This window comes from Molothrus aeneus, chromosome 17, assembly GCF_037042795.1.
Source record: "Molothrus aeneus isolate 106 chromosome 17, BPBGC_Maene_1.0, whole genome shotgun sequence".
Classification (NCBI taxonomy): Eukaryota; Metazoa; Chordata; class Aves; order Passeriformes; family Icteridae; genus Molothrus; species Molothrus aeneus.
This window is the reverse complement of record NC_089662.1, coordinates 9412997-9430158: the sequence shown is the minus strand read 5'-3', so window position 1 is coordinate 9430158 and position 17162 is coordinate 9412997. Positions and strand designations below refer to the sequence as shown.

The 17162-nt window shown below is 46.8% G+C and overlaps 1 protein-coding gene across 1 annotated transcript in view; it reads left to right on the top strand.

Moving 5' to 3' along the window:
• The window catches only part of COL20A1 (collagen type XX alpha 1 chain), a 49331-nt gene that overhangs the window by 13822 nt on the left and 18347 nt on the right, over positions 1-17162 (top strand). The window contains exons 13-22 of the mRNA XM_066561598.1: positions 1558-1681; positions 2607-2746; positions 3343-3472; positions 4005-4147; positions 5207-5339; positions 10640-10782; positions 11332-11461; positions 12115-12171; positions 15164-15202; positions 16906-17044. Of these exons, the coding sequence (XP_066417695.1) occupies positions 1558-1681; positions 2607-2746; positions 3343-3472; positions 4005-4147; positions 5207-5339; positions 10640-10782; positions 11332-11461; positions 12115-12171; positions 15164-15202; positions 16906-17044 (1178 nt within the window). The remainder of the gene's footprint in view (positions 1-1557; positions 1682-2606; positions 2747-3342; positions 3473-4004; positions 4148-5206; positions 5340-10639; positions 10783-11331; positions 11462-12114; positions 12172-15163; positions 15203-16905; positions 17045-17162) is intronic.

The window sequence follows — 17162 nt, the reverse complement described above, 5'->3', positions numbered from 1 at the left end:
GCATTGGCAATCGGTATCGTGTGGTCAAAGAAAAAAAATGTATCAGAATTATTGTCAGAAACAGCTTTCATATAAGATTCTTTTTTCAATGGTTTGTCTCAAAGTGATTTCTAACTTTGAGGGTTTCATGTGGGAAATTAAGTCAAGGGAGAGATCTGGCTGCCTCCTGGGGCCCTGGAAACTCAGGCACTGAACTCACATCCTTGCAGCCCCAAGTGTAATCACTGCATCCTCGAGGCTGTACATAAACATCTTGACTGTGTGTATCTTTAAATGTTAATTGAAAATGTGTTAGGGTAGATTTTGCTGACACCTGAAAACAGGCCTATGACACTGCAGATGAATAAAACAATGCTTGATGAATGGAAAATCCTTAGAAACAACTAAGAACCCTTTGTTGTGCATGTTAATGCCTTATCTGGAGTACCTGTAGGCTGACGATATGAATTTAAAAAAAACAAAGTGAGTGGGGAGGAACATTTATTGCCTCATTGACTGAGATTCCCCCTTTGAATGCACAGCAATAGGGACAATTGCAGGATGGTTTTCAAAACAGAACAATGAATACTCTGCTTCCAGGGCATAATCATGGGATTTTTATAAGATTCAGAACACTTGAAGCAACACCAACATTCAAATTTGCATTTCAGCATGCCAAAACATTTCCACAGTTACCTGACCTACTCCCTGCAGGAGTGCAATGCTCCACACCTATGGGATGTCTGCAAAACCAGCATTAAAATGTTCCCACCTTCTTATAAGCTGTGCTCAAATGGGTGCAGCCTCCTCAATGTCCCCGTGGTGGCTTTCCGCAGCTCAAGGCAGCGGGACCAGGGCTGTGCCCGTGCTGTGCTGGCAGCAGATGGCAGCAGCCCGGCAGCGCTCCTGCCACAGCTTCCCGTGGCTCTGAGAAAAGCAGGATCACAGCTCTTGGATGCCCCCGATCCAAGCCAGAGCAGCAGCAGCGTTTTGGTGTGAGGGACTCAGGGCTCTGCAGCGCAGGGTGTGGAGGAGGTGCTGTGCATCCCCAAGGGCTGGGTGTCAGAGGGGCAGAGCACTGCAGAGCACCTGCCCAGGTGGGGAAGGGGCTGGAGAGCAGGAGAATGACAGGAGGCATCATCGAGGGGAAGGGAGGGGAGCTCCCATCTCTGCTCCGTGTGACAGCAGCCGAGGGAGCAGCTGGAGCTGTGTCAGGACAGGTTTGGGGGGGATATCAAGAAAGGATTCCTTACCCCAGGGGTGGTTGAGCATGGGATGGTCACAGCAGCAGGGTGACAGGGGTCAAAGAGAATTTGTGCAACACTCTCAGGGACGTGGTGGGGTTCTTGGGGTTTTCCTGTTCAGGAACAGGATTTGGGCTCTGCTGATCCTTGTTGGTCCCTTCCAGCTTGGGATATTCTGTGACACTATGATTCTAAGTCCATTCTAGAGTGGAGATGTCCCCTTACTGTAACCAAAGGGTCCTTGGCCTGTGTCTCTGTAAGGTCCTGCTGTCTTTAATGCATTGGGAGGTACCCTAGAGCTGAAGGGTACCCTAAACCCCCTCTCTGTTGGCAGGTGAAGGTGACCCAGCCCGAGGTGCTGCTGGAGGGGCTGTCCCCCAGCACGGGGTACTCTGTTGCAGTGTATGCCATGTATGGGGAAGATGCCAGTGATCCAGCCAGCATCCAGGAAACCACCTGTAAGTGCTGCTGCTGCTGCTGACGGAGCTGTTATTAAACACTCAAGGTGGGAGAGATGTGTTCAGTGAGGTGCTTCCCATATTGTGCATGTGGCTTGTACACATGCTACCTCTTTTCTGCTGGATCTGAAGCAAATATTGGTCCCCAAGGGGATCTCTAGTTGCAGGGTAAGCTGTGAAAAAGGAGTGGTGTTCCCCTGGTAGTAAAGGACCCCTGAAAGAGATGTTCCTTGAAGTCTTTGTTGTCTGGGGGGGGAAAGGCAATCATCTGGCTGTTTCCTCATCTAAACCTATGGCAGCCCTTCATAACCTTCCAGATGTGCATGTGATAGTTGATGCCTCAGGTTTTAACTTTTATATTTTTCTGATTCTGTACTGCTTTAGTGTGTAGATCTGATTTTCATATTAGGAAATAGGAAGCTCTCTTCACAGAGTAGCTAGACAAAGCAATTCCTTCTCTAGCTGGGGACCAAAGAAAAATGATCCAAATCTCAGGCCTAAGAACATAAACAACAATGGACTGAAGAGAGAAAAACAAGAAGGATGGGACTTCACAAGTTAAAGCTATAATTGGATAATTAACTCCAATATGCAAATGGAGCAGAACTTATAAAAGTGAGAGACCTTGTGACTGTCGTGCATTTTGTGACCATTTTGGTTCATCTTGGATGCTGCCCTAGCTGGGCTGCCTAAGGTGTATCCATGGAGGCCTTCTAATAAATTCCAACTTTATTCTTTAACTCTGCCTAGCCTCTCTTCTAGGTCAGCTTTCACAAGGCATCACAGTGAATAAAGGGAATATTTTCCTGCATAATGAACGAGCCCCTTAGTTCAAGCTGGGATCATCTAAGAGCAGCAGGAGGCAGTGGGTGGCATTTGTGCAGGCTGTGAGGGCTGGGAGTGCTGTCACTAACTGTTGTTGCAGTGGCCTTGAGTCCTCCCAGGTACCTGAGCTTCTCAGAGCTGAGCCACGCGTCCGTGCGGGTGAGCTGGGAGCCCGCGGCGCCGGCCGTGCGCGCTCACCACCTCACCTATGTCTCTAGCAGAGGGGGCAATGCTGGGCAGGTGAGTCCCCAAGGGCTGGGGGGAGGAAGAGAGACCTGGGGAGTTGGATAATGTGCTGTTCTCCGTCAGCATGGTGCAGGGAGAGCCGGTGTGCTGGCAGAGTCGTAACTCTGAAATGGGCGCTTTTGCTGCAGTTATCACCACGTGCTGACCTCTCTGCAGCTGTACCCCTAGAGTCACTGGATGGTTTGGGTTGGAAGGGACATCCATCCATCCATCCATCTAGTTCAACTCCCCTGCAGTGAGCAGAGACATCTTCAGCTAGTTCAGGTTGCTCAGATCCCCATCCAATCTGGCCTGGAATTTTTCCAGGGATGGGGCATCCACCGCCTCTCTGGGTAGCCCATGCCAGTGTTTTACCACTTTTGTTGTAAAATTCTTCCTTATACCTCATCTGAATCTACTTCTTTTAGTTTAAAGCCAGGACCCCTTGTCCTATAGCAACAGGCCTTGCTGAAATTGTCTGTTCCCATCTTTTTAACAAGCTCCCTTGAAATACTGAAAGGCTGCAATAAAGTGTCTCTTTTTCTTCAGGCTGACCAAGCCCAGGCGTCTCAGCCTCTGTCTTACAATGCTCACCCAACTCCCTCATGCAGGTGGAAGTTCCTGGCACTGCAACATCCACTGTCCTGAGACCTCTGTCCTCCCTCACACAATACTTCATCAGCGTCAGATCCACATACGATGAAGGGGACTCCTTTCCAATTACTGGCAATGTCACCACCTGTAAGTAAGGAATGAAAATACTTCTGATCTCAGTAAGAGGTGACAAAGTTTGTTTGTGTGTCTCTGAACTTGCTTGGGCCAGTTTTGCAGACTGGCCCCAGCAGCTCGTGGCCAAAACCCTTCCACAGAGCACAGATGGCTGCTGTTCTTTGTGTGTGGAATATGTCCAACTGTGTTATGCTCAAAATGAGGTGGAAGGGATAAAGAAAAGAAGCAAATGAAGAAAAGCATGATGTATCACTAACCTCTGCATCCTTGAGAGCCCTCCTAGCCTTCTTCCCTTTACAAAACCAATGTGATATCTGTGCTCCCCATAAACGAGATAACCTGTCTTAATTAGGGCTTTAAAAATAATTTACCCCGTCTGTCCTGATGACTGTTGTCACATGGGTCTGAAGAAGCGACAGACAGGCTGGCCTCACACATCTGCTTGGGTGATGTTCTGCTCCCCAGCCATCTGCTCCCCACCCTGGCTCTGACAAGGTGCTGTCAGAGCCTGCTCTTCAGCTCGTGTTCCTTGTGCTCCCCTCAGTGAAGGTGCCCCCTCCTCGCGCTCTGAAGGTCACTGAGCTCTCTGGGAGCAGCCTCCGCCTGCAGTGGGAAGCTGTCGCTGCCTCGGACGTGGTTGTCTATCAGATCAAGTGGAGCACAGCCAGCGGAGAGAAGCCTCAGGAGGTATGAGCCCACACACAGCTCTGGGGAGGCTGGGCTGGCTCTGAGCTCACCTGCTGGAGTGGCAGAGAGCTGTGTGAAACGATTCAGGGAAATGCACTCCAGCAATTGAACAGTTCAGCAGGATCCCTGCTGGCTCTGGCTTTCAGTGGAGCAGTCACCTTGAGGGCTGGAAGCAGGAGGGACAGCAGGGCAGAGTCCTGCAGGCTCTGGGAAGATTGTAGAAGTGTTCTGGGAAACCTCAAGGATGAAATTTAATAGGGACAAGAAGAAAGTATTAAGCTTAGGCAGGAATAATTAACCATAGGTATACAGGATGTAGAACAAATAGCTAAGAAGCAATTCAGTAGAAAAAGATCTGGGCTTGCAGAGGATCACCAGTCCCCAATGTCAAGATGTTGTGGGTAAGAAAAAGACAGCACTCAAGTATTTATAGCTGGAGGCATTGCTTCTAAGAAGGTGAAGCATTTTCTCTTCTCCTCAGTGCTAGGAAGCACTGGTATTTTTGGGACACTGCTCTTTGGGAAGGATGAGGGCCAAGTAAGGAGCACACAGAGGAGAATGAGCAGAGACAGAGCTGGTGCAGGTGTGGCAGGGATGGACCAGGTGCCCTCTTCCATCTGAAGCCCCTATTTTCAGTATGAGGTCAAACAGCAGTTGAAATCTAGGCTTAATACTCAAGTCTCTCCTGCAATGAGTGAGACCAAATAATTTCTATTTGGGCTGGAACAGAGGGGTTCTGGGGCTTCTGTCCCCAGCTCCCCTAGAAGCTGGAAACTCATCAGAGGGACTCTGTGCTCCAGGCAGGCACTGCCTTGTGTCAGAGCTCTGTGTTGTGGTGTGCAGGAGCTGCTGGTCATCCCTGGGCTGCCATGCACAGGCCTCTGCTCTGCACTCTTCACAGCTGCAATTTTGCCTTTGCTAACACGTGTGCAACCCCAAACTTTGGCCCCAAAGCCTGGTGTTAACTCACTTGTGCCTAGGGACAACCTGTGAGCCAGGCAGCTGGGGGGCATGGAGCAGCCTGGGGATCCGACTCCTGTCCTCTCTCTCCTTGTGCAGCTCTCCCTGGCTGGAAATGTGGCCACAGCCATCCTGCCCGGCCTGCAGAAGAACACTGACTACAAAATATCCATCTGGGCCTACTACAAGGATGGTGCTCGAAGTGACACTGTGTCTGTCCACCACAGGACCAGTAAGTGACCAGTGCTGGGATCACAGCGCAGAGGTGACAGGGCAGGGGAACCCTCACAGCTCAGCACGTCTGCAGCTCAGACTGGTCTCCTCCAGCTCTAAAAACACCAACCCAAATGTCTGAAAAAAGCTAGAGATGTTTATTTAGGCTTCTGTCTGAAAATGTTCTCAGTCTGTCCCGAGAACAAGAGGCTGGACAATCCCATCACACTGATAATCCCTGCACGTGTTCCATGTGGAGCACATTTCATCCCTCCCCTGCCTCAGTGTAGTGCATGGATGGAAATTCCAAGGGTGTCCAGCTGAACGTGTCCCTGTGCTGCCTAAGGAATGGTTCTTGTTCATAAAATATTGCCTGTAGGGAGGGTGAGGATTTCCTGAGCTCTGTGATTGCTGAGCCGTGCCTCACTGAGGGCATTTACAGATTTGGGAGGCAATCCTGCAGGCACACTCTGCCTTGGAAGCATTGTCTAAATCTGGCTTTGTACAGGCAGGATATGAGGTTAAAAGTGGCACTCCCACAGGTCCTGTTAATTAATATTTCCTTTAAAATGGCTTTGTTGGAAGTGGAACACTTCAACACCAGCAGTCCTCCCTCCCCTCTCAGATCTCATCCTTCTCTGCAGAATGAACTCTTTTAGGCTGATGTTGAGCTTATGAAGCTTGAAGTAAATGGCAATCTTGGAATAAGAAGCTCAGGTTTTATTAATAATAAATAATAAAACCATTTTTATTGGAAACGACCTCAGACAAGTACCTTGGAGCTGCATACTGGCAAAGAAAAAAAGAAAAGCAAGCATCCTACTGATATATGATGACAAGAGGACAATTAGAGCTGTTTGGAGGCTGTAGGAAAATTAATTACTACATTTTAAGCTCTGAATTATGAGGTGTCAGAGGAGCTCTCTCAGCCTAGCACAATGAACGTGACAGTGCCCTTCTGGGCACATTTGCACAAGCCAGCCCTTGCTGCTGCTGGCACCCCAGCAGGGCAGGGAAAACAATTTGAGTTCTGCTTGTCAGCTGCTGTCCTTGTGCAGGAGCTTTGGGAATTGCCAGGCTCTGCCTTCTGCATGAAGAAAACGGAATTCTCCAGAAAGCCAGGTGTGCAGCTGGGCAGCCAGCACAGGGCCCAGTGCCTGGGAGCTGCTGCCCCCTTTGCAGGAGCAGTCAGGACACTGCCACACTCCTCCCAGCCAATATGTGCAGGTGAAATCAACGTTTTGATGCTAATTCTTTTCTAGTGTTTAAAGTAAGAAGTGGCCACAGAGGAGAAGTGGCACAGAAGGGGTGGCTGGTGATTTCCAGAGCTGCTCTGGGACAGGTCAGGGGGAACCTGAGGATGCCAGAAAATTGCTGAAGGCTTGAACAACGAATGTATGGGATGATGTGGCACTAGGCAGGACTCTGGGAACTCCTGGGATATGGGTATATTTCAAATATTCAGTGTTTCAAGCACAAGCTGCTACCCTGTACTGTGCCTGGTCAGGATGTCCAGTGCTGTTAATCTACCATCAGAGCTGGTGGATAACAACTCATTCAGACACAGCATGGAAATCTCTGGTGTTATCTGAAAACCCAGACCTCTTGGTTTGATTTTTGAGCCCTTTCCCCCTTAATTTTCATTATAAAATGGAATTCTGAGGGCTGAATCAGTGATGAAAGCTCTCTGGATCTCCTCAGGATGGCAGACTTTGGGTTGCTAGGTGGTGAGCAGCATTGATCAGGCTGTGCTGAGCAATACCAAAAGTGTGTGCTAGAGGAGGTTGTGGGAGGCAGGAGGAAATGCTTTTTTTTGCTTTCATCATTGCTTTTCTCTTTTTCTCTCTTGGCAACATCCTTTTATGTAAGGATAGGTCAAGTCATGAAGTTTTTTCTTAAAAATGTCTTGGTAGAATTTCCAAGAAATGCTGAAGTTTAAGGGCAAGGACTGAAGTGAAGCTCAGCAGGAACTGGTAACACAAGATCCTCTCCTTGTCCTTCAGCCTTCCTGAAATTTTCTTCCTTGAAGGTCAAGGGAAAATATTGCCAGGTCAGAGCAATGCTCCTTGCCTATGGTTTTGTGAAATGGAACTGAGTTCTGCCCCTGGGGTGAGGGAAAAACACCAAGTTCATTTTATTCGGGACCAGTAATGCCTCTTGTCTCACCTGAAACACCCATTTTGAGACCAAATATGTTATGGTCATGAGACCCTGCAGACACCAATCCCTCACAAAATACAGGTCACCAGAAGCATCATCCTCCTACAAGAACCAACAACCAACCATCACTGTGATGTGACATTTGGAAGGACTGGGATGGGGTCACTCATCTTTCTGGTAGGAGAAAAAGTTGTTTCAAAGTTATGGCTTGAGATTCGTCATTTTATGAACTCGAAATCAGTGAGTAGCTTTAGCTGGAAAAGAAAATTTGGAGACATTGATGTGGTACAAGCCCCTTCTTGTCTTGGAGATATTGGATTTTTAAAAGTTCTTTGTTTGGACTAGAGGAAAGAAAAAAGTTTAGGATTATTTTTCAGTAACCCAGTTAGCAAACTTTTCCCTGCAGACTTTCTAAGAGGCAGAGCAGAAACAAAAGCATGCTGATGTATTTCCCACAGACAACAAAATTGTCAAAATGTGCTGCTTACCCACAGTTCTGATGTTTCCTTTTTTCTCTGTTATATTTAGACTGAATTCTCATCTGAGTTGAGCTCTCCTTTCTGTCTGTTTTATAAATTGGCAAGTGTGGCAAAGTCCTTATCCTTGACCAAAGGCTTTCACAGTGATCACTTGTCACACTAATAAACATCTTTAGTGGTACTTCAAGCACAAACCTTCCCAGCAAGCACAGGGAGTGCAGATGATGCTTTCCTGAAGGAATCTGCTGGGACATGGAGGTGCTGCTGAATGGAAAATGCTGGAAGGGGTGGCTTTGGTCCTGCTGAGAACCAGACAAGCACCTTCTTTTGTACTGAGGGAGAGTTCTTTCATCCAGGCTGGGGAAAAAGAACTTGAGCAAAAGAAAAGAGCCCCTTGATGGTCCCGAAGGACAAGGAGAGGGCAGTTTGGATGGGAGCTGCTGCAGAAGTGCTCCACAAAGTGCTTGTGTGCCCTGCTCCTCCAGCTAACTGTGGGGAAATCTCTTTATCCAGCTCCTCACTGAGGATACACTGCTCCTGACAGAGTAGGCATGGCAAATAAAAGACATAAAATAAAAATGTGGGAATGAAGCTTCAACCCATGGCAGGAAAACACAAGGCTTGTAGTTACTATATAATAATCATTGCAGGTGAGCATTTGGATGGAGTGGAGCCCGGGTTTTATTCTTATTTGAGTATTTGTGTGCCTGTGGTGCTGGGCAGACCTGAGAGCACACAGGGATCGTTCCTGTGGAGGAGCAGAGGGTGAGGAGGCAAACCCAGACACAGATGCAGGCAGGGATACTTCTATCCCCCAGGGCAGCTTCAGGAGGTGGCCTGTCCCCTGTCTGTCAGATCCAGGCCATCAAACTCTGCCAGGCCTGAGGGCTTTCCAGAATAAACCTGACTCTAAAGACTTGCCCTAACTCTCCCTTTAGCCCTAACTCTCCCTTTAAAGTTCACTTCAGCAGTCTCCCCTGACCTCAGGTGAAGGAAATGGCCAGTGCAGGCAGCAAGGATGCATCGCTGACTGATAAAAGTGCTGCTGAAGTGACTTTATTCTTGTTTTCTTCTCTGCTTTACCTCGTGGTGGTGCACGGCAACACCTCCAGCCTGATTCAGCTGCTTGCAATCTCAGTTCAGCCTCAGTAAAATTAAGCTCATTTTCTAAACAAAAGAGGAGGAGGATCAATGAAGATGGAAATGATCTTCACTCAACCTGTGCTTTAAGGTCACCCCAGGCTTTGCTGGGTGGGCAGAACATCCTTACAGGAAAAGTGCAGAATACAAACCTCATCACCTCAGTGTGTTTCTTTGACTGTCTTTAGGGCTCACCCATCATTTTTAGTGTCTTCTGAATAAATTCTTCTTTTTATTTGTCCAGAACTTCTGTGTCTTCACACCAGCATGAGTTCAAGGACAGACACATGATTTTATGCTTGGAAATGCCCCAGGAGCAGCTGACCTCATGCTCTGGAGCCTCTTTTTGACCTGATTTAGCCCCCTTTGCCTTTCCCTTCCTCCCTCAACCTCTGCTCAGAGAAATCCCTCCAGCAGAAGAGCCTCTGTCGTCAGATCCAGTTTGCTGCACAGCAGGACCCCAGGGAAAGAAATGCATTTATGTAATTAAAAATTGCTCAGCTATGGTCCCTGGCAAACTCCTTTCTGGTTGTCTGGCTCAGCCCATCACCTGTTTGGAATCCATCCAGCCATCCTAGGACAGGGCCAGAGAAGAGGGGGTAGCTCAGGCACTGTGTGTGACCCATTCCAGGGCTGTGGGTGTTGATGTCAGAAGCTCTAGACAGAACTCTGGTGTGCTGGATACTCTGGGATTTATTTTTTTAGGGTAATTTTAAAACAGAAAAAGCTGAAAAATATTAGAAATGATGATGGATTAACTCTGATGTGTGATCCAGGTTTAATTGCCAGTAAAGCTGTTTGTCCAGCTTGATGAAATTCAGTTCCAGCTCAAGCAGCCTTAGTGTTGGTTCATGATGTGTACAATGGGTCTCTTTGCCTTGTGATTCCAGGACTCTTTCACCTTTGCAAGAATTTTCCCCATGTCCTAGGCTTGGAATTGCTGAATGTGTGAGTTGTGGTGTTTTGTAGCTGGGCTATCCTCATCCCTCCAGAATTTTTTCCCCTCTTTCCTGGGTGCTTGTGGCTTCCCTGAGTGTTGGTTATCTGCACAGCAGAGCACTGAGGCATGACCGTGTTCACAGGGGTTCTTGGATGAGGGAAGAGATGAGGATCTGACTCCATGTTTCAGAAGGCTTGATTTATTATTTTATGATATATATTACATTAAAACTGTACTAAAAGAATAGAAGAAAGGATTTTATCAGAAGGCTGGCTAAGAATAGAATAGCAAAGAATGGTAACAAATGTTTGTGGATTGGCTCTCTGTCCTAGCCAGCTGGGCTGTGATTGACCATTAATTACAAACATCTAACAAAGATCCACCTGTTGCATTCCACAGCAGCAGATAATCAATGTTTACATTTTGTTCCTGAGGCTTCTCAGCTTCTCAGGAGGAAAAATCCTAAGGAAAGGATTTTTCATAAAAGATGCCTGCGACACTGAGGCATTCAGAAAAGGGTCTGGAAGCAAACACTGCTGGCTCCATTTACAGGGATTTCTCCCTGCTTTTTGTGCTGCTCACCTTCCATCCCTGTCACAGATTCCCGGAGCCCACCCACCAACCTCTTCATCAGCTCTGAGACCCCCAGCAGCCTCCAGGTGCACTGGACCCCTCCTGATGGCCGAGTTCAGCACTACAAAATCACCTACAGCCCTGTTTCTGATGCTGCTGCCCAGCAAACTGTGAGTGTCCAGCTCCTCTGGGGGGGACAGGGGGGGACAATATGACCAGAGGAACTCTGCTCATTCCAGTCAGGTTTAGGATATCAGGGCTCACAACCAAATCTCTTCTTGCTGATGTATTGCTTTGTAAACAGAACTCCGAGACTCTTTAGTAATTAAGATATTTTTCTCCATCAAAGCCACTTCAGCACAGCTTTCTCTGCTCACTGAACTGGGGAGGGAATTCTTGGAGGCAGAGGGGTGGGGGATAAACCTACTGCTCCTCTGATTTAGGGAGGTTAAATAGAATTATTTTAAAAGATTCCCTGCATAAACAGCTTGAAAATCCTTTTATAAGGCACGTCTGCTGCATTTCCATGGGGAATAGTGGGGCTTTTACATGGGAAAATGATTTTCCTCTGGCCATCGCTAGTCCAACAGCAGCACACAGCCAGGTTTCCTGGGCTGAGCTGAGCAGGAATGCTGCTCTGAGCCTCACACCCAGTGGGCTGTGAGTGAGAGCTGCAATGAGAGCCCCAGCCACTGAGATCTTTTCTTCCCCCATTGCAGATCATGGCTCCAGGCAAAAGCAGCAGTGTGACCCTGCAGTCCCTGCTGCCTGATCGAGCCTACAAGGTGACAATTTCTGCCATCCACTACACAGGAGAGAGCGAGAGCACCTCCACCACGGGCCGGACAGGTACGGGGCTCAGCTGGAGTGGGCACCTCCTGCACTGCCCTCCAGCTGCCACCTCCAGCTGCCACCTCTGCTGGGACACTCTGCCTGAAGCCAGGGTTTTGCTCAGCAATAGAATATTGGCCTTGAAAAGTGAAAATCCTGCCCCATTTTCTGTATTCCTGTGAGTTATTGACAATTCTGGGATGAGCGCGAAGGGCTGGCGGCTCTTTGGGTTTCGAGCCTGGCATCACAATCTTGGGTGACAGAGCTCAGGCATGGCCTCAGGCTGGGCCAGGAGAGGTTCAGATCAGATACTAGGAAATATTTCTTCACTGAAAGAGTGGTTAAGCATTGGAAAATGCTCCCAGGGAAGTGGTGGAATCACCTTCCCTGGAAGTGTTACAAACCGAGCAGATGTGGCCCTTCCCGAGGTGGCTGAGTGGGCGTGGTGGTGTTTGGAAAGAGTGGTTAAGCACTGAAAGAGTGGTTAAGCATTGGAAAATGCTCCCCAAGGAGCATTTAGAGTCACCCTCCCTGGAAGAGTGAACAGCCGAGCAGATGTGGCCGTTCCTGATGTGGCTGAGTGGGCGTGGTGGTTTTTGGTCAAAGGCTGGACTTGATGGTCTTTAGGGTCTTCTCCAACTTTCTGATTCTGTGATTGCTTTCTCTTCCAGCTCCAGTGCTGTCTAAATTCCCCTCCATCCGAGGATTCATCCCACCTAAAGCAGAGGGTAAATCATCTCCTCTAAAGCCCTGCTTTGCTGGTGTTGGTTTTAATTCAGTGTGGGCTCTGCAGAGCAGCAGGAGGGGTCCATCAGCTCTTGACAGATGCCCTTGGGGACAACCCAAGGACAGCCAGAAACCACAGAACTTCATAAAATCAGGCTCACTAAAGAGACCAACAGTATTTTAGAGGATTTCTGCACAACTTGACCAAAATGTAGTGCAGAGAAGTGTGACATGTTTTAAATTAAAATTCCCTGTAAAGTCCCTTATTAAATTTAATGAGCATATGCTCTCATAGCTGATAGAAAGCAAACTATGAAATGGATTAGTGAGAAATGTTGAATTAATGGGGTTATAAAAAGTTTTTAATAAGTAAATATCACAATGCAGATATTGTGGCACTGCTGGCACTATTTGAAACTATTCCAAGCAAAATTTTAGTTTTAAAATTTATTGAGTGAAGTCAAGATTGAAGAATGAGGCAGCTTAGATGTAAAAAAAAATTTAGTTTATAGCCAACAAAGGACATAGCAGATTAAGTTTTCAAGTGTTATTGAGGTGTTCAGATCACAGTGGAAAAGTCCTGTGAACTTTGAAGAAGAAAACAACCTCTCAAAGGGCTGATGAGTCACCTTGTAGAATTTAATATAGCTGTTCAGCTATGAGAACTGAAAAGACAATGGAAGAAATATTAAATTCTTTCTGTTTTATAAAGTACCTTTTTTTTTTTGAAGAAGGAGAGACAATATGTAACAATGCTGGGAAAACAGTTGGATGTGCAATAAAGGCTCCAATATTGATATATAACCAAATTATTGAGAGAAATGATCTGATGTTGCAGGAGTGAATGTTCATTGAACATTGAATAACTGCACTGGGCTGGGATTTGGGGAGAAAAACAAAAACCAAAGGAAATAACAAGACAGCAGGAATTTTAGGCTGGAAAGTCTAGGGAAAAATCTTCAAAGCAGAAGTGAAACTGTCAGTGTCAGGGATCCTTGCCCTGACTCTGAGAGGCTTCCCACAAGCTGAGCATTGCCCGATCAAAGAGCTGTGAGCAATCCCAGTGCTGCCAGCTGGGAAGGAGGGGAGAATTGCCAGGGATGGAAGCAAGAGGGACTCTGGGGCCTGGGCAAGGGTCAGATTTTTCTGACATTTTTCCAGGTATCTTTCCAGGTGCCGATTTTCCAGGTATCTTTCTTGTTTGGGAGCTCACTGACTCCCAAACAAGAAAGATACCTGGAAAATGGGCAAGTTTACAGCTTGCTTTGGGAATCTTTTTTTTTTTTTTTTTTGTATTTCATTCACCGTGCTTCAGTTCTGACAGAGCTGGAGAGGGACTTTTCACAAGGGTGTGGAGTGATAGAACAAGGGGGGATGGCTTCAAACTGACAAAGAACAGGTTTGGATTAGATGTCAGGAATAAATTCTTCCCTGTGAGGGTGGTGAGGCCCTGGCACAGGATGCCCAGACAAGCTGTGGCTGCCCCTGGATCCCTGGAAGTGTCCAAGGCCAGGTTGGATGGGGTTTGGAGCAGCCTGGGACAGTGGAGGGTGTCTCTGCCCATGGAAGGGGTGGAACAGGTTGAGCTTTAAGGTCCCTTCCAACCCAAACCATTCTCTAAGATTTAGAAAAGTTGGTTTCTGGAAGGAGAAGGGAAAGAGCAGTGCATAGGTTGAAGATCCTGCATGCAAGGGCTGCTCAGGCTCAGCATTGCAAGGCTTAAGTTTCAGAAACGGATTTTTTAATGGATTTCCATAGATCCCTTCCACAGTTTTACACTCAGTTCTACAGGAATTATGGTATATAAAAAATTAGGCATAAGTTGGAACAACAGAGGTCACAGCACCTTGTAAGTGTTTGTGGTTTAATCCTGGCTTTAGTGGTCCTGTGGCCATCAGAGTCATAGGTTTGGGTGCCCTTTCTTCACCATGAGGAATGGCATTGAAACTCTTACAGGCTTAGGAATCTCAGGTCTTTTGGAGGAAGCAAGTCACCTCCTTTAAATGTTCTACACATTTTACAAAAGTTAGGCTGCTGCAGAGGTAGGAAATGGCATTGATGCAAGAAAGGCAAGGCTATGCTGCAGCCTCAGTACAATGATCTCTTAGATTCTATTATCCTGATGAATGAGTAAACCCCTTGTGAGACAGCCCATCCTGTCAAGTGTCCTTGATTTTCAGGGACATTTCTCATTTTGCATCAAGCATTCCCTTTGTCCCAGCTCCATCTGGCACCCATGGCCTGGGATTTACGTGGCAGCAGATGATTGAAAATAGCATTCATGAGATTTTTTCTAAAACACCCCTTTACCTGAGCCTTTAAACAGAGTGCTTACAGCCCTGGTGCCTCATGTTCCACCTTCACATCCCAATCTCTTCTCTGGTCTTGCTTTTTATCCTGTGGCATCTCAAAGGATTCATCAAGAGGATTTCTGAAAGACAAACTACAAAAATTTTCAAAACTCTCTATGTTTCTGAAAGAAATCAAAAGCCAGACTCTCAAGTTGAGATACATTTTTTTGCTGTGTGTATTTTTAATTGCAGGTACAAAATTTGAAATGGTGCATATCTTTATTTTACCACACTACTAAGGCACTGTTAAAAGAAAAACAAATGCTTTGATGTCTGTTTAAAAAAAAAACTTGCCAAAATGATACTCTCTTGTATTGCATATCATCAGGTGCCAGCTGAGTTAGTCAAAAGAAAGTGATCATGGAGATGTTTGATGATGAAAGACACTATTTTTATTTTGCTGATAGGCAAGCCAGGAAACAACTTTTATGTCTGCATAAAAATCAGTTCTATCCTTCTCCATATATATATATATAAACAAGGTTAAAATCCAAGCTCTGAATGGAGCTGCAGAATATTCTAAGTTTTGCTGTGTTTTTCCTTTGCTCTGTCTAAAGGAACTGTGTTCTTTTTGCTTCCATAATCCCCTGCTGGTTTTTTTTTCCCCCTCTAATAGTTTTTCCCCTTTGTTCTGTTCCCACAGCCTGCCCCACCATCACCTCCAGAGAAGGTTCCATAAGAGGTACAGTAGTAGATCCAAGCCTTGGTGCTGCTGGGCTGTGACTGAAAACACTGCTTGGGAGACATATGCAAGAGCTGAGCGTGGGGAAAATGTCCCAAGGAAAAGGGGAGAAGTGTGAGAACCAAAATTGGAACGTGTCTTTTATCAGGTAGAAGAATATTTTGCAGCACCTGAGTTGTTAGTGCTTAACACCAGGATTTTCACCAGCCTTAAGGAGGTGAAGCTTCCAACAGCCCTTGAATTCGAGGAGGATTTGAACTCCTATCTCACAAAGGCTCCTCAGGCTATCAAACTCCAAACCTCTCAGCAGTCCCTGGGATCCCCTGTGCACCCTCCAGAGGAGCTCACTGCACTCAGGCTGCATGGATTTTGGGGGCAGGAGTTTCCCCTTTCTCCTGCCTGAGCCATGAGAGCTGTTCATGCTGATGGGTTTGTGGCAAGTGTTGCTTCCTGAGAAAGGAGTGAGTTCTGCTTAGAGAGAGGCATCACCTCCTTCCCAGAGAGTTACAGGTGAGCTGAGGGACTGGCTGCAGTTCTCTGGTCTGGTTGCTCTGTGGTTGAGTCACTTTGCCTCGCCCAAGGCCAGGTTGGATGTGGCCCTGAGCAAACTGATCTTGCAGGTGACATCCGTGCCCATGGAGCTGGATGATCTTTAAGGTCCCTTCCAACTCAAGCTGTTCTATGACTCTGTGATAATAATGGGATTATATTTCAATAAGTTTTTAATTGTGACTCAAGCCTTCTCTTCCTGTGCATTTTAAAGGAAGTCTCATTGTCAGGAGCTCCATACCAGAGATAAATGGCCCTCAAGTAGGTCATTTATTTTGGCAAACTCCCTCGTACTGCTGGGGTATGAAAAAATAATGAAATAAAAGCACCTTGAGCCAGCCCCCAGGCGAAACAAAAACTCAAGCCAAGAAACTGCAGAAGATTGTGAATGGTGAAGGGGAGAGGGAATCCAGACTGAAAGCACCACACTGAAATGAAGCCCCTCCATTTGCACAAAAAGGAACCATCACCTTCGTCCCAGTCTGCTGCAAACTCTGATAAACTCAAACAGAATCCAAACAGTGAGGTCTTGTCTGACTAAACAGAAAACTGAAATGAAAATGACTTGGAGCTTTAATGATGAGCTGGGGGAGAGAAATTAAGCTGCATGAGCCAGAGAAGATGTCAGAGGTGTCAGAGGAGAATCTCTGTAGCCCACACAAGGCAGGTCAGCCATGGGTGTCTCCTGAAAATAGAGAGAAATGGAAAAGTTTGTATTTTAAAGTTTTTTCCTATTTTTTTTCTGTCTCTTACACATAAGGCATTTCAGAGTAGAAGTCATTTTCTCTCCCTGCTAGCAATTACTGGACTGATTCCATGCCTTTTGAAGATAATACTTAGTGTGTAGTTGAAAGGAAGAAATCGTTGGAGTAACATCTTTCTCATTGGGTTTTTTTCATCCTGAAGATTTGAAAACACAGTTGTGAAAGCCTCCATCTTTTGCCCACTCTCCTTCAAGAGGAAGAGATTACAAGAAACGTGCACACAATCTTCTTCTCCTTGGCTGCCATTTGAGGGGTACACTTGGGCTGATGTTGTGTCATGCAGGGCATTTTCATCTGCTGCCTTCTCTGTGCTAATTCAACCTGCTCTTCAAAGACACCTCTTTTGCACTGCTGCCTAACCACTGATTTCTCTGTTTCCCTTTGTTCCAGGATTTGATATGATGGAAGTTTTTGGCTTGGTAGAGAAGGAATATTCCTCCATTAAGGGCGTGGCCATGGAGCCCTTTGTGTTCAGTGGCTCCCGCACCTTCACCCTGTTCAGGGACATTCAGCTCACCCAGAGGACCAGGTGGGAGCACAGCTCTGGCTCTTGCCATCCTCATCCTCAGCCTCATGCTATGTGCACAGCAAAGGAAGGTCATTGTGGGGAGGAATGGTGCAGCCCTGCTAGCAATTTCCAAATGAAA